At 48.8% G+C, this 16,738-nt stretch overlaps 1 protein-coding gene across 4 annotated transcripts in view; it reads left to right on the top strand.

Moving 5' to 3' along the window:
• The window catches only part of LOC126527282 (focal adhesion kinase 1-like), an 82,207-nt gene that overhangs the window by 27,977 nt on the left and 37,492 nt on the right, over positions 1-16,738 (top strand). For 2 of the 4 annotated variants that reach the window (XM_050175063.3, XM_050175065.3), the window contains exons 1-5: positions 1,153-4,602; positions 12,347-12,578; positions 13,053-13,228; positions 14,931-15,018; positions 16,202-16,278. In XM_050175063.3, the coding sequence (XP_050031020.1) occupies positions 4,460-4,602; positions 12,347-12,578; positions 13,053-13,228; positions 14,931-15,018; positions 16,202-16,278 (716 nt within the window). In that variant the 5' untranslated portion in view covers positions 1,153-4,459. Of the gene's footprint in view, positions 1-1,152; positions 4,603-12,346; positions 12,579-13,052; positions 13,229-14,930; positions 15,019-16,201; positions 16,279-16,738 lie in introns of those variants that run through there. The other 2 variants (XM_050175066.3, XM_055068645.2) reach the window with 2 other exon arrangements.

Below are 16,738 nucleotides of genomic sequence, written 5' to 3'. Positions count from 1 at the left end.
GGCGATGAGACATGCTCTTCTGAAGACGGGTCTCGAGTGGCCCCGGTGAAGTGTCTCCGGCGCTGTTGCCGTGCGGGGTTCCACAGTGCGGGCATGGAAAAAGCTCGCAAGAACGAGAAGGCTGCAGACACGCGTGGTATAAACAGGAAGCAAGAACGCCCGTGTCGTCATTTTCGCTCGTGTTGTGTCCGTATATTATATATATAAATTCAGACCGGCATTGGTGCCGGGCATTACGATGCGCCCAAATGAATGGTTCAGCCAGCGCAAGAAACAAACTAGCTGTGCTTTCGTGACATATCGACGTGATGGTGTTGGGGACTGCGCGGCCGCGGACAGCTTCGAGGATGTCGTTGAACGATTTCTACGAAGGTCCGTTGAACAGGCCTTGTCAAGCATATGTGCGCGCGGGGCTGCTGAGACTCGGGCACTGGGAGGTGTACATGCATAGTAAAACCCCGTTGTAACGAAGTTGAAGAGGGAGCCAGAGTTAAATTCGTTATATCCGTTACTGCGTCTACTGGGGTGGGGGGGTGGTGTATTCTGTAACAGTCCACTAGGTGGACTCTTACAGAAAATAGCCCCTGCACTATGAATGTTGAAGGGGAGGGGATTTCAAGAGGAATTTCACTTAATTCGTTGTATCCGTTATTTCGTTCTATATATCGTTCTGACCAGAACTTTTTAAAAGGAATACAGCTGATGTGGACTGATTGACACACGCGGTTTAATGTTTCTCACAGCGTGCACTGCGGCTGCGAGAGACGCTGTAGCGTGGAGGCGGCTTCGTCGCTAATTTTGACCACCTGGACCGGTTCTCCTTAGCGTGCAACTAAATATAAGTGCACGAGCGTTGTCGCCGCGCACTACCACCCTCGTCGGAATGCGGCCGCCTCGTCGGCAGTCGAACCAGCGACCTCCTCGTCGTCGTCATGCTTCACATCGCCGTGGTCATCGTCGCTAAAAGACTTGGTGCGCCGTAGGAGAACCACCGAAGAAGCGTGACACCGAGGTCAAGGGATGATACTCGCCAAGTGGGGAGGATGTTCTGTAGCATTGGAATAGTATAGCAACGTCGGCAGCAACCACTGAAACAGCCCCTCCCCCTCCCCCCCCACCACCACACCCTTTCCTGTTCGGTACCATTTCGTATAGAGACCCGCGAAGGAGCAAACCGGAATAGCTGTCGGCGAACCCAAACCGGGCAGTTTAATGGAATAACCAAGAGATAATGATGATGACATGTAATGGATGATAGCGGGGCGAGCGAGAAAAGAAGCTTCAACAGCCAGAGCCGTTTATCGTTCGCATTATGCTCCTAACTGCAGGTGTTTAACGAGTCGACAAAAGCCGGACCATTGCTCGCGCGGCCCTGCCGATCGCGCGTGCATACACTTCACACACACACGCGCTCGCTCGCGTGCATTCATGAATGGGCCCGCGCCCGTGGCAAAGGGTTGCTCCGTTCGGGCCGGCCGCGTTTCCTTTTTTTTTTTTTTTTTTTTTAACCTTTTCGCCCCGGTGCGCCGCCTCCTCGTGAGCGACCGACCGACCGTCGACCCACGCGCCTTCGCCGCCGCCAACGCTTTTACTTTCCGTCCGGCCGACCGGCCTTCTCGGCAACCGGTCCTGCCCTGTGCCGCCCGTCGGTGGTCCTGCTCGCTTATATTTCTCGGGAATCATTGGGTGCTCGCGCGCGCGCCCGCGGCAGCAAGCTAGCGCTCGGTGGTGTCGCGTACCACCATATACACGCAAGCGCGCCGTCGCACCTCCATGCACCTTCTATTTTTTCTGTTTCGCTTTCTCCCGTATCACCAGCGCCGCTAACGGAAACGCGTTCGTTTTGCCGCGTGCTCGCTTACCTCTCTCTTCTTATTGGCTTCTTTCTCATTCGTGATCGGAGGTTGGCCCCATCTTTTCGTTCGCCCCCCTCCCCCTCCTCGCTGGCCGAGGATCGCAACAGCGTGGGCGACGGTCCCTCGCGCGCGGGGGAAGCCGCGCCGCCGTCCTCGCGGTGTCTTTCGAAGTAGTGCGCGCGTGTGTGCGTCTTGCGAAGGCCTCTCTCCGTCGGAATGGATGGGACACCGGCGCGGACTGGTCGGCTTGTGCGCGGGCCTCGGCTCCTCGCTTCGTTCGTGCGTGTGTCACGCGTAGTTCGCTCCCGTCGTGCGAGTGAATGAATTTGCGCCAGCTTCGGGCGAGTCGCCGCCCGCCGCCTTCCGATATTTCTTGTCGTCGGTTCTGATCCGAGACTGTTGGGGAGTCAAGCTGCGCGACCGAGCGACGTGTCGTGCGTGTTTGTGTGTTGTGCGCGAGTGGACGGAGTTGAGCGGTCGTCGTCTTCGTCATCTTCCGTGGAAGTGTGTCGTGGGAGAGCTTCTTGGTGCTCCGGTTGTTTAGTTTTTTTTTCCTGTGCACGCGTTTTTTTTTTTATTTGTGTGCGTGTGTGCGAGTCGGTGTGCGCGGGTTGGCGCGGCAAGAGGTGGTGGTGTGTGTGGGTGTCCGTGCGCGCGGATGACGTTGCTTCTGTACTCCCAAAAAGCAGCGCACATTTTGTTTTGTCTCTCGCCTCTCTCTCATATTTTTGTTTTTGCGTCGGAGAGAGGTTTCTATCTGGTTTCCGGAGTTTTCTTCGGCGAGCGATATAGCTGCTCTACCTGGAATACTACGCGACGAAGTCGCCGTGCCGTAGACGAAATCGTTGTGCGCGGTTACGTGTGACGTCCGATCGACGTTTCTCGCGACGGGACCCGCCAAAAGTTTGAACGCCGTCGACGTTGTGCCGCGCAAGTAAGTTTTCGCTCACTCCTTCCCGCATCCACCGGAACAAGCGCGTATACACCCGGCGAACCGGTGGGAACATCAACACCCGCTGGATGCCGACCTACCGACGCGACAGAACAGGAGCCGTTTGCGCGAACGTCGATTGACGTCCTCTCGCTCAAAAAAAATATACTCGCGCCGGAGAGAAGAAGGCGCGCCCAGCTGCATTGGCTCCGCGGAGAGTCGTCTCTTTGCAAGACAACGGTTCTGCATCTCCCCGGGACGACGGCCACGCGCGAAACCTAGCTGGGTGTCTACGGGCTTATGTACCGCTCACTTTTCTTCGTTCACTGAACAAAGATAAACGTTCTACGGGAGGCCTTGTCTCCCTCTCGTTCGGCGCCCCCACGGCACAGTGTTTGGATTGAGAATTCCGTTGCGCGTTCGAACGGGTCGTGAGATAAGCGTCGCTGTTTGCTCGGTGGCCGTCGCGGACGACGAACGACACTCTGGCCGCCGTGATTGTGTGTGTGTGTACACCGCTGCGGCAGAGTCTTGGCTTCCGACAGCGGATGGCCAGCGGTCGCTTCGAGACGTCGCGACGCTTTGTCAGAAGAACGGTTCACCGCGGCGGCGGAGAAGCTCGCTTTTCTACGAGAAGTCGTTCTACGGTTCGCGGTTTGGAGAGGCTGCAAGGCGCAACGGCACCGTCGTACCACGACGCGACGCCAGCTCTTTTAGGCGTCGTTGACCTTTAACGAGGTGCAGCGTCGGTATAGGTATAAGCTGAACATTCCGCAATATTAGCCGAGCGGTGACATGCACCTTGCTGTGTCCGGAAGAACTGCGTTGTGATTGGAGTCGACCAAAAAAAAAAAAAGAAAAACAAGTCGTCGCTTCAAGAGGTGCCAGGATTGCAACGTGCCTGTGCTCGTAGTTTACTGTCTTCTGATACACTGTTTGTGGTACATACGCTGTTGAAGGACCTGTATATGTATGTTGTCGCAACGCAACATGCTTTTCGAAGACGGCTCGAAGAATTCGCTCGTCGGTGGGACTCGACGCGTCGGAAGACAACGGCGTGTTTTCGAGAGATTCGATTTTTGCAGAAATCCGAGCGGTTTCGAAAGGATACACGCTTGCTCAAGTGAGTGCGCTCGTAAAACCTGCCTCGCGATGTTGCGGTGTATATACTCGACCCCCGAATACGCTGATCAGTTTTCGTAAAAGAAATCTTGTTAAAAAATATAGGGAGTGGAAGCGAAAGTTGCCACGAAAAACTGTCGCCGAGAAATCGCGCTCCGTTTCGGTGAGAGTCCTCGATTTCCCCGAAGACCCGCCGAAGTGACCGGAAGAACTGAAACGCGTTATATACCGTGCACGAGCATTGGGTTGGAAAGACTATACAGCACGCGTCTGAGGACGCGGCTTCGCGCGTGCCGAGCAACTTGGAACTGAGTGTTCGCGAAAGCCGCGTGAAGACTGGAAAGGAAGAAGCCCCCGGGATATATACGGCCGAGGCACCGAAGAAGACCGCGACGCCCTAATACCTGTCAACGCGAGAGATCCCTTCGGAGGAGCTGGAGCCTGTGCTTGGTGGATGCGGCCCAGTTTCAAGCGTGGACTGCCACTGACCGGACAGCGCGCACCGTGAGGTTCGCATTTCGCGTCGTTCCACCCTGCGGCATGCCATGACATGCTCAGATGGTGCCTGGCCTCCTGCTGCTGGAGGGACGACACTTGCTGCGGCTTCGCGGGCGTCGAGCGCGGACTGCCCCAGCACAGCGACGAGAGGACGGAGTCCCTGCTCTACTGGCGTCCGCCGCCCCGTTTTGTCAGGTATATATGCGTAGCGGCGCCCCGCCGAGGTGGGTATACTTGTGGCGCGGCTCTGCCTGCGGGAGGGGCACGAGGGTTCGATTCCCTGTCGCGGTGGTGACCGCATTGCGAAAGGGTGGGGGGGGGAGGGGGCAAGGGCTGAGTGAAAATGCGCTCGTGTGCCGCGTCTAAGATCTAACAGGTGGTCAAAAGCCATCGGGATATCCCTGCTGCGACGTCTATTCGTAGCCCGTGTGTCGATATCCCATCAATCAATCAATAGACCATGTCAGGCTATCAGGTGCACTTACATTGTTTACCTTGCGGAATAAAAGTGTCATGGTTTTCGCTTATCAATTACAGACAGGGGGTAGTAGTGGAGCTGTACCTCATCTGCATCTGCGTCTACCTCATACTGCATCTTGACAAGTTTTGTATGGTGGTCACCGTTGATGCACGTTCACTTTCGCCGGCAGTTGTTTCTCGGATGCTTTCAATCAATCAATCAATCAATCAATCAATCAATCAATCAATCAATCAATCAATCAATCAATCAATCAATCAATCAATCAATCAATCAATCGACCAATCAATCAATCAATTCGCATTCGGTTAAGCTGTAGACTGAACTCCGGGATATTTGAATTCTGGATGTCTAGTGGCACGAGTACATGTACGATGACTATAAAACGCACGAAAGTAGGGGTCACATTTGCAGTTGGGTTATTACGGACCACGTTGACTGCGTGGCTGTTTTCGCGCTTCATTTCTAGTAGTTTCTGGCCATGCGCGTCTCGATGCTTGAGGCTACGAAAACACTGCAGGCTGGCACCGCCTTGACACACCACTTCGTACCTTTTCGTGACGCGTCACGGTGAAAAATTCGTTGTCCACCGCGTTTTGTCTCTCTATAAGGCCGGCCTTAGTGATTCTAATCTCCACTAGCTGTCATTGCTAGAAAGAGAAAAAAAAAATAGGAAGGGCAGAGATGGTGAACCAGATTAACTGTCCGGTTAGGAAATCTGTACTGGGGAAAGGGAAAACGGTAGAAAAAAAATGCGAGCAGGAGAGGAGATATCATCCGTCCTCACAAGTACTAAAAAGGTATAATTGATAACGACTACCGTTTTTCGTTCAGTCCCAGTGCTTAAAAAGAACAGAGAGAGAGAGAAAAAAAGGAAAGACTCCATAGCGTATTTAGAGGGATTCGGGCTGACGTCGGCTGCGATCAACATTATTGCGAAGGTCTAACCAGGGTCCTTCAATACGAACTATGGAAGAAACCCTGGTGTTAGGAGAGAGTGCTGCCTGCCGAGCTTTGTATGTGTAGCCGCGATGCTTCCGAGCAACGTGCTTGTTGGAAGTTAACCACTTCCAGGAAGCTCTTATACTCCCGAAAAGCGGACTAAATCCTGCACCAAGAATTAACTCGGTCGTCCGCTATAGATGCTCAATAAGGCTTCGACTTTGGGCATAGTTGGGATGACATCGTTCTGTTTACTGCGCTATACTGTTACACAAAGGACAAAAAAGAAAAAAAAAACCTACATGTGCGGGACATTTGTGCACATGTGTAATCGTGTTTTTATAATGGTAGCAGCGCGAACAAAAACGACGACGGAGTGAAAGAACACAGGACGAGCGCTGTCCTGTGTCCTTAAAAAATAAATATCAGCGCTCGTCCTGTGTCCTTAAAAAAATCAGCGCTCATCCTGTGTCCTTTCACTCCGTCGTAGTTTTCTTCTTCTTCTTATTTTTTTTAATTTGCAGCTACTGTTGGCCGATTGGACCGTTACAGGGGTGGGCTACAAGTATGGCACAAAACCCATCATTGCTTACATAAAGCAGCAATGCATAGCGAATACATAGAATTACAAATCGCAGCGTGCCGTTCTACATAAATATAATACAAAATCTGACATAACAACCGTCATGTCAAACATAAAGCAGCAATGTATAGCCGAATGACGTGTATAGTTCGCGCGTTTATTGTTGTCTATAGTTCGTGCTGTTACCATTATGAATGGCCAATTCGCCCAACTCGCCCAGCTTTCCACTTTAATACTATACTCAGTTTCTTTCATTTTTTGTATCTTTTGAATTTGATTACAAGTCTTCGCCCGCGCTGTGCGGAAAGCAGGTATCCGTGTAACGTGGATCGACCACCATTCGGAGATATGTCGCTTTCCGTGAAGCGCTGATTGGCCAAGCCGGCGGCTGCAGACAACGCTGCCGTAGATTCAGGCGAGTGTCGCGGCGGACGCCCACGTAACTGAGTGAGCGAGTGTCCCGATAAGCGATCAAACGGGGTCCGGCAACATTGTGTGCGCTTGTGAGCTAATATCATCCAGTATGTAATCATATTCCGATTGTGTCATTTCTTAGAACGCACGAGCGACCGCGAGCCGTACGTAAGAGTGTTCCCATTTCCACGCGTCCCTTTTACACCTACGCCCGTCATTAAAGCTGCGCTGTGGTATGCGGAACCAACACGATGCTTCTCTCGCGGCACGCCTTGAACACGCACACGCGCTAATTGGATTCCGATTGCTCTGATTACTCGGCGTTGTTCTTACCGTGGCCAGTAGTTGCTCGCGAATAAAAACGCTTATTGTGTGTTTTTTTTTTTTCGTCACCTCTATCGGCGGCGAAGGAGGATCAGATTCTCAATTTGTGCGCGCGAATTGTGTTCGACCAAAACAAGTGCGGAGAGTATTTTAGAGCGCGCCGATCCCGGCATCTCTCTCTCTCTGTCGTGCTTTCCTTGCGTCGTTGACTCTACGCTTTTGTCTAGAGCGCATGTACTGCATTGCCACTGCGGCCATGGGCGCGCGCTTCAAACTGCAGCAATCAAATCAAATCACTTATTTCCCAGAAATAACCGTTCGTTGGCTAAAACCTGTTATGGACAGCTTGAGTGCGCCAGTGAGCCCTTGACATGACATTTGAGACGACAACAGTACATCACCAAAAGGCACAATACGTAATATACGGTAAATGTATCAAAAGACAATTCGTAATATACGGTAAATGTAAAACGTTTTGTAACAGCATGTCATACCAATGCTCAGTCGTGAGTGGATGGTACATCACAAGCGGCGTGTATTAACAAACAAACAAACAAACACCCATGTAAGTATATAGCCTACTCATAAACGCGCGAGAACTCCAGCCGGCAGCTCTCGGTAGACTTTTCCCCGGTGGGAAAAAGATCCGTATGTGCGAAAAGAGTGCTGCGACTTCCGCTGACGTCACTTGTAGCGCGACTGGCCGCTCGAGGCACTTTGCGTGTATTCGCGAGCTTCTTTCACGCTCAGGAAAAAAAAAAAAGAACTTTTATGTAGGACGTATTGAGCAACGGAAAGCTGTATCGGGAATTTTTCATGTCGCTCTACAATTTTCTCATTGACACTTTTTATCTAATTATCATATTTGAGAAGTTGATTAATGAAGACTAATTATCTAATTAGGTGGAATGTAAAAAAATAATCTGAGTATCTCCAAGCGACGGCAAACAACCTTACCTCGGTTCCGTCCAGCTACGTGGCGTTTGCATATTTTTAATGTTTGCTTCAAGTTAGCTGGGACACCTTGCATATACTTAACCTCCGTGGAAGGAGTCGAGTTGGCAGCCTCCTTCCACATGGTTTGTTTACGTCAGGTTCACTAAAAAACATTTTTTTTTCGGTTGGAGTCGTTCCTACAAGTTCTCGACTTCGTTGGATACAGGGACCGGACGCGATTCGTTGCCACCGCCTGGACGCGGTGCCCCGTCAGGTGACGGGTCTCCTCGCTCGACGCGTCGCGTACCCTCCTCCGAGGACCCACCGTCCGGCGGCAGAGGTAAAGCCCCTCCATACACGTTTTCGCCGACCAGCAAACGCGGCGTTGACGCGTGGATGGAGGGGCTTTATGCAGAGGTGTACGGCGTGGGACTAACCGGACCTTGAGAGCTACGCTGTTACGATCGTCTGCCGATCTCGCCAACGCGCCTCTCGTTTGGGGTGGTCTTAGGTCGCTTCCCTGTCGTGGGAAGCGGCTACAGCTGCCTCGTCGCTGGCAACGGCGTCGGACGGAAAGCGTGCGCTTCGCCGCGGTTTGGCCGCGGGAACGTCGACGTTAACGTTCCTTCGGATTACCAGCCGTACACTCCCGTTAGCTGGTGGCAAGGCCGCGACCTCGGCGTCTTGCCACGCTATCGCGATCGGCATCCGTCCATGGTCCTTCCCGGGAAGATTGGATTGGATTGGATTGCCTTCTTCGATGGCGCGCACCCACTGCGGGAGATTGGCCAAGATTTGGATGGTACTTGAAAGATTTTGGTGGTACAAAAACCGGTTAAAGTGTCCTGTGGAAACGGATAGAAATGATGTATGTTTCTCTTCTTCTTCTTTCTCTTTTGTAAACATCGTCTTGCTGGCTTCCTTCATTTTCGTTTCTCTACGTGTCTCTCGCTTCCCGCGGCGGCTCCGTGAGGTGCGGCTTCCTGCTTGCTGAGTAAGAGGTCGCTAGTTCGATTCCCGAACTTAACGCTCGTGATTGCGCGTTGGGTGCGCTTTACGAAGCGGTAATGGTCTGATGCTTTCGACTTCTCAGTTTTTTTTAATTATTAGTTTAACATAATGGCTTTTCTACAGCCAGTTTCGGTTTCGTTCCTTTGGGACGTCATGAAGTCACGTGAGATCACACCGGTGGCTTTCGGGTCGGGCCGCGGGTCCGTGCAGTGCTCTGTCATTCGCTGCTTTCGTCCTTCGCGCTTAGAACAGCGTGTGGTGGCAACGAAACGGAAATGACGTATATGTGTGCGACTCACCGCGAGCATTGGTCACGTGACTTTGGTCCATGCGTGTTTTGGTTTGCGCGCTGTGAGCCACTCTTCTGTAGTGGGTGGCATAAAATTTCTGAAAACACGAAAAACAAGAACAAGAAACGGAAGGAATTCAGGCCTGGCGCCTTCAGACATAATTACCACGAACATCACAACCTGTGGAGAGGAAGGAAGGAAATCAACTTTATTCTAGGTCCTGCAGGCCACGAGAGCTTTGGGCTCTCATGGAGTGGGCGTCTCCCACGACGGAACCGGGAGGTTGAGTTTCCTGGCGGCGTCGTGGACCTGCCGGACGGCCCAGAGTTGGGGAGCGAGTTCTTCGCTCCGGATTGCTTCTTCAAACTTGCGCTTGTCCTGTTCGTAGTTTATGTGAGCTTGCGAGCACGGCCAGAGTAAATGATATACGTTAAGGGATCTATTGCAATTGGTGCAATAAGACCTGTCGTAGAACTCAGGCATGTAGTGGTGTAGTCTGTTTTGCGTGGGCTATGTGTCTGTTTGTAGCATTCTGAGTGTAACCGCTGGAGCTCGAGTGAGCGTGCGGTGTGGCGTGCTATACTCTCTACGTTGTAGGTAGTAGTGCTTAGTGATTTCATTGTATGTGGGGGCGTCCTTGTTCTCCGAGTGGTCGGGTGAAGCAGCGCGGTCTGTAAGCGCGCGCGCAGCCTCGTGTGCCGCCTCGTTAAGGTAAGGTTAAGGTTAAGAGGAAGTGTAGTGCTGTTTCGTAATTAACAGCTGTGACAGTCCATCATTAGCTTCAAATGTGACCCAAGACAATAAAAATAATGCTGCTATCGTATGCAATTAAGTTGTGTTAGTAAGTTATGCTACTACAATAGCAGAATGGCCATGACAATAAATTTGGTGAGCCGGAAAGTACGTGAATACGAAATACAGGTGGCGGCACTGGGCTGAAAGTTCCCGCGCCAGCTTGCCGTGACGTCATGGACGGTGACAGCATCTCATCATCATCGTCAACCTATTTTATGTCAACTGCAGAACGAAGGCCCCTCCCTGCGATCTCCAATCACCCCTGTCCTGCGCTAACCGATTCCAACATCTACTCAGGTCTAGTTAATAGTTTGATGGTAAAGAACCACGACTGTGTATTTTAAAAGAACAAAACGACTAAGCCTATCAGGCAGATAACTTTTCCTATGTCAAACGGACAGAATATGAGAAGAAACAGTGGAATCCGTGACGTCACACTGATGAAGAGGCATTGTGGTTTCGGCGTGAAATAAAAGATAATTTTGGTACTCATTTACTACAGTAATACTCAACCCTTTTCTGCCAGATGAATGACAATAAAGCATTGAAATAAAATATTTGATGACTGTGCCACGCGAGCAAGCTTAATGCCATTACAGCTGGACTTCGTTATAACGAAGTCGCATTTGACACAGAAATACCTCTATTGTATCCGATATTCATTATAAGCATATATTCGTTACGCGGTGATTTTGACAAGAAACATTTTTGCATTTACTTCGTTATGTTTGGTAATTTGTTTTATCCATGTTCGTTATTTGAGGTTCATCTAAATGTCTAGTGTTGCTTGTGCATACATATTTGTAATTACATTAAACATCGCAATAATGATAGTGGTAGCTGCAGTAAATAATATAGTTTGTAATATTATATTAAAGAATAGTTGCTCAAAACTCAAGAAATAGCACTAAAGACATTAATAGGCATTTTTTGTAGAATTATTTCAGTTTAGAAACATGTTTATCATGTGCAGCCGTAACTGCTCCCGTGGGTGCGAGAGTAAAGTAGAACCTCGTTGATACGATCCCGTTATGTACGATTTCCCGGCGCCAACGTTCGCGATCGGAAACACGAAAAGTGAACCAATACGGTCGCGCTTACTTTTTTTACCGGTTCATACGTTCCTGGAAAACACGAATCTTCGCCACCAACGTTCAGTACGTCCCCAAACTGCGATGCCAAAAGGAAATGCGGGGTGTGCGTGCGACCGAGAACAGTATATAGGCGCCCGCCACGGCAGCTTCACCGCAGTGCTCGCCCGCCCGTCTCACGGGAAGACGCCGGCGCACACTCGGTTTCTTATTACGGCACCAGCGAATCACATCCGGGGTCGTCGCACGCCGCATTTGCAGCTATCGCCGCCAACCCTATCTTCGATAAACATCTTCGCCTATCTGTTTCACAGCGCGCGCGTGGTGCCGTTGGAAGCGTACTGCACGCTTTTAATAGGCGATAACCCAGACGCGCGCCGCCGTTCACTGCTGCTGCACGCGGCGCGACGTTAGCGTCACGTTTCGCTTCGGCGGCATCCGGCGTCGCCCACCAGCTCTAATTAGTTTCGGTTTCCCGTCGCCATCTTAAAACAGGGCGCAATAGGAAAACAATTCGAAACGTGCTTCGGGCCGCCAACGCCCCCACCAGCTCGACGCGCGTCGGCGTCTCGTGCCTCGTGCGCAACGATTCGCATTACGTATATGTCAAATACAGTTCAGTCTGTCACATTGTTTTAGTTATTTCGGATCGTACGTTTTCTCGGTTAGTACGTTATTCTCGCGTTTTTCTTTTCCAAAACTTATGAATGAGGTGTTATACCATGTTCAACAAACAAGCAGAGTTGTGATAATGCACTTGGTCATTGCAAGTGGCATTAACTAGTTTTAATGCCATTAAACATGCCCATGTGGCAGCACACTAATAGCAATAAATTGTAAGGCATTCAAAATTTAATGTCATTTTTTTATGCTCATGTCGTATTGGTGTTGCCTGTTTAATCTGATTCAGTATTGCTCTCTTGTATTTCTATAATTGTCAATTGCTGCCCTTGTTCTTGTCTATGCGGTTATTGACTCACGCAGTTATGGTATAGAGAACAGTGCTGTACGATTGGTATGGCATGTTTGCTAGATACTGGGCGAATGAGTGGATGTTCAACTTTTGCTCTCGCAGGCTGCAGGATGAGCCAGCGAACGACTTGCCTGGGCTCCGCGATGCTGTTGCTGCCTCACCTTGCCCTCCTCGCAAGCCCGTGCTCTCTCCGACTCGGACTGGCGGCGGCAGTCGACCAACGTCGCCTCTCGCAGCGCGAGCTGCTTCTGAGGCGCCCATGTCCCCGTTGAAGGTGCACCTATCAAATGACACCTTCAAGGGAGTCAAGTGCGGTGATGCAACCGATGTCAAGGTGTGTGGTGTACGCCCCTTTAGCTTTTTTAGCACATTGACAAATCTGCTGTAAAAAGTTTGTAGTGTGTGTGGTATTCTTGATTGTATACACCTTCACACAGCTTGTGTGACAGCAGAAGACTCTTATCTTCTAAGCCATTCTCTCATCATCATCATCACTAAAAAAGCTCAGGTGATTGCGCCTGCCCTTCAGGGGCATGCTCCAGATACTTGCCAATGCACTTCTTCTGGAGGTACTTAATTTATTTGCAAATCACGATTGATCATTATTGCTTGATTGTTCGACAGTTATCGGTTGACCGTTACTGCTAACAACAAGAACGAAAGTATCACATTTAAACACTGCCAGTAAAGCCTTTGATGTAGCGCTTTTGGAGTAGCCACGTAATGCAGTCTGTTGCAGTTTCTGTAGATGTGGTGTCCTTACGCCTGTCTTCTAACCCTTCCGATGCCTGCGTGCACGCACATGCAGGGCATCCTGCGGCTGCTGTCATCGCAGCTGTCGGAACGGCCACTGCCCCTGGAGTGCCTGTTGGCATTGCGCCTCTTCCACCCTGCATCGGGGGAGGTGCGGTGGCTCCACCAGGACACCACCATGTTCCAGGTGGTCGAGAAGTACCTCCCGCAGCAAAACACCAACGATTGGAGGCAAGTAGTCACATGACTGCTACACTCCTGTCACACAGGCCACCATTGAAAGGGCCCCGAAACACCATTTCCTGAAACTTGAGCAACATAATAGCATGAGTGCGACACCTTTCGGGGAATACATTTCCACAGACTTTTTGAGAATGACGTAATATGAATGAAGATATGGAAAGTAAGTTCTGCGGAAGCCCGCAAGGTGGAGGAAAGTGCATAATTTTTCCCTTTCATGAATGAAGGTATAATGAATGTTTACTTTCCCTGTTCTCCCTCACCTAAGATGGAATTGATAATAGTGCGCTGCCGATTGCTCATTTCTCCTTTTTTCTTCTTTGCACGGTATGCTTTTGGTAACTTTCCAAGGCTGGCATATTACAAATGTGCCTGTTGGCCACAGAGGAGCGGTGACAGGGGTGATGGCACGTCTTAGCAACCGTCGCTTGCCGTTTGCTTAGAAGTTCTGGTAGGGTTAATGGAACGTGTTGCAGGGATAGTGGCTCATACTTGCATGTTTAACAAGGGCAGCAGAAGCTGATGTGGGCGAGTTGGTTTTGCATACTTGAAGAAAAGAGCACTACGAAGACTAAAAGAAGAACATGTACGACGGACACGTCGTACATGTCCGTCGTACATGTTCTTCTTTTAGTCCGCGTCTTCGTAGCGCTCTTTTCTTCAAGTTAACAAGGGCAGACCTTAAACTGGACAAGCAAGTACACGGAAGACAAGTGCTAGCGCTTGTTGTGACTAACACTTGTAGAAGTCTAGTAGAGACAACTCGCGCTTTTCTTAGTGCTTGTCTGGTGGCATAATATTTGGCTGGTGTGTTCAAACATTATCTTACTGTGTTCAAAAAGTGTTTCAGTGCCTATTTAAGGTTGGGTCTGTTGAAGCTGCTCGTTGAAGTTGGTCCTTGTATCACTAGTTTTGAATGTACGTTACTGCTGCATGCTTGTGCTCGATCCCTAGTTGAGTAGTTGGCTTTGTGCAGTATGGTCCACTGTTAAAGAGAACACTGAATTAGTGTTTCATGACTGATTACAGCTCAATCTTGACCTGAAGGCATTGACAATTACTTTTCACCAATAGCATAGTTCTACATAAAATGTTGCATCAAACTCATTTCTTCTACGAAGCTGCTGATACATTTATGATTATTGAATACTAATTAGGGGTTTTCCTTTGCGAGTGAACCATACTGTATATATAAGCTAGGGCTATTGGGCACCTGACGCAGTACTAAATTATAGCCAAGTAGTCCTGTGCTCTAGCAGGGTAAGAAACATTGCCATAGGCATCCTACAGTGATAGCTGTTATGAGTTTTTGACGTGGGTTCCTTCAGAGCTGTTGGTGTCTGCTGTAACATGTTCAGCTCATAGGTTGACTCTAGCATAGTAATTAAAAAAGTAATTTCATTACCTTTCATCTGGTTGTAAAGCAGATCCATATTGCAGGATATAAAATGCAACATCGACCAGAAAGGTTTGGTTAAGGGATGAAAAAAATGGAATATTGATGATGCGTGTGTCTGTGCTGGTAGCATTACTGCTTCATGGTCTCTCTGTATTAATTTGTTGGCTTGAAATGTCTTGATGCTTCTAGTGTTTTTTAAGGTCGTTCCGTCATTTTTTGGAAATCAAACAGGGAAAATGGGAAAATGCCCATGTGAAGCCAAAAAGAAAGAAAATTGTGTTGTCATCCTTGCAGGTTTGAGCTAAGGGTACGCTACCTGCTCAGTAACTTGAAAGAATTCCATGACAAGGACCCTGTGCTCTTTGCATACTTCTACAGACAGGTGAGTCAGCAAGTGCCCTTACCAAATGGAAAGTAGGATATGTGTGCTCATTGTCTATACAGTCCAATCTCATCACAATGAAATCACATCCGGCATGAAAATGCCTTCATTATATCTAATTTTATGTACGCATATATTGGTTACATGTTGATATCTCCAATAAACAGGTTATATTAACTTCGCTATATCTGATGATTCGTTATATACAACATATTAAATATCGTGTTCGTCATATTGATGTGTAAGCAGTGCAGGATTTTCTAAGCGCAGTGGAACAGCACACCAGTTCACAAGAAAAATTTAAGGAATTGACTATGGCGCTCTGTTGCTGAGCACGGAGTTGCGAGTTCAGTTCCATGCAGCCACAGCTGCATTCCAGTGAGGGTGTAATGCTAGAATATTTGCGTACATGCTTTAATAAAAGAACCGCAAGTGGTGAAAATTATACATGAAAAAAAATTTAGTCACTCATGTACCAACCAGCTCACGTGATTGAACAAAATTCCACATTCGCTCAAGGTAGATTGTACAAGCCCCTTTTCATTTGAGGTGAGAAAATTGTAAAAAAGAAGGAAGAGCTGGTAGACATTTGAAATCCACAAGTTCTGTTCGTGCCAGTTTCATTTGATTTTGTGTTCATTTCATGGTGTTTGAATAGAGCTGTTCAGTTCAAGTCAGTAGCAGCTCTGGTCACGTCTGATTGTTTTAAATTTGTCCATATATAGATGCATGTGTGTGTGTGGCACATGTAGAAGGTGGCACCATACGAAGCTTTCATTTTAATGTCTCTATTTTCACTGGATTCTGAGAACTGATTCTTCGTTGCACACAAATGCATGCATAGCGAGAACAAGCCTCGTTGCAGTAACTAAGTCACATCTGACGTGAACAGATACCTTCATTATATCCAATGTTTGTTATAAACATGTTATATATTGTTACATGCTGATATTGGCAAGAAATAGTTTAGGCTTACTTCGTTTAGTACTTAGTAATTTGTTACATCTGTGTTCGTTATTTGTAGGTGTGACAGTGTGTGTGTATTGGAATAGTCAGTATAGGTTAAAAGATTGCAAGTTGCGCTCGTGTCACTTTTGTTTGAATTTACGATGACTGTACAGCGTTCAGCTCTGGTCAGTAGTGGGAAGTGAGATTGTGACACTACATCCTCCCATTCGCCCAGGTCAAAAACGACTATCTGCGAAAGTGTATCAATGTGGATCAAGACCTGGCAATTCATCTAGGTTGCTTAGAAATTAGGTAAGTATTTGTAATTTTCTGTGCATTCCTATGGGGTTTCCTTAAAAAAATGTTTGTCGCTTCATCTTTTTAGCACTGAGATGTTCCTCGTTTGCTCAATGTGCAGCACTGCTGGTCAGGTTATCTGTTGTAGAAGGATCGACATTTGGGCAAGTTGGTACTGGTTGAACATCTTGAAGGGGCAGCGCAGTAAGACGAAGACAGAAGGTAGGAACACACAGGACAGCGCTGAAAGTTAGTTGTAAGTTCAGCGCTGTCCTGTGTGTTCCTGCCTTCTGTCTTTGTCTTACTGCGCTGCCCCTTCAAGATGTTATCTGTTGATCTTTGGCAGATGATCAAGGTGGTCTTTGATTCGTTGCCAAAAGACAAGGGCATGGAACTTCCTGAGCAGTTACGAAATATCATATGGTTGCTAATGTAAAGGTTTGGGCTAGTTTGTTGGCTGTCCTGGCATTACTGA

This window comes from Dermacentor andersoni, chromosome 9, assembly GCF_023375885.2.
Source record: "Dermacentor andersoni chromosome 9, qqDerAnde1_hic_scaffold, whole genome shotgun sequence".
Classification (NCBI taxonomy): domain Eukaryota; kingdom Metazoa; phylum Arthropoda; class Arachnida; order Ixodida; family Ixodidae; genus Dermacentor; species Dermacentor andersoni.
This window is presented reverse-complemented; position numbering and strand designations above follow the sequence as displayed.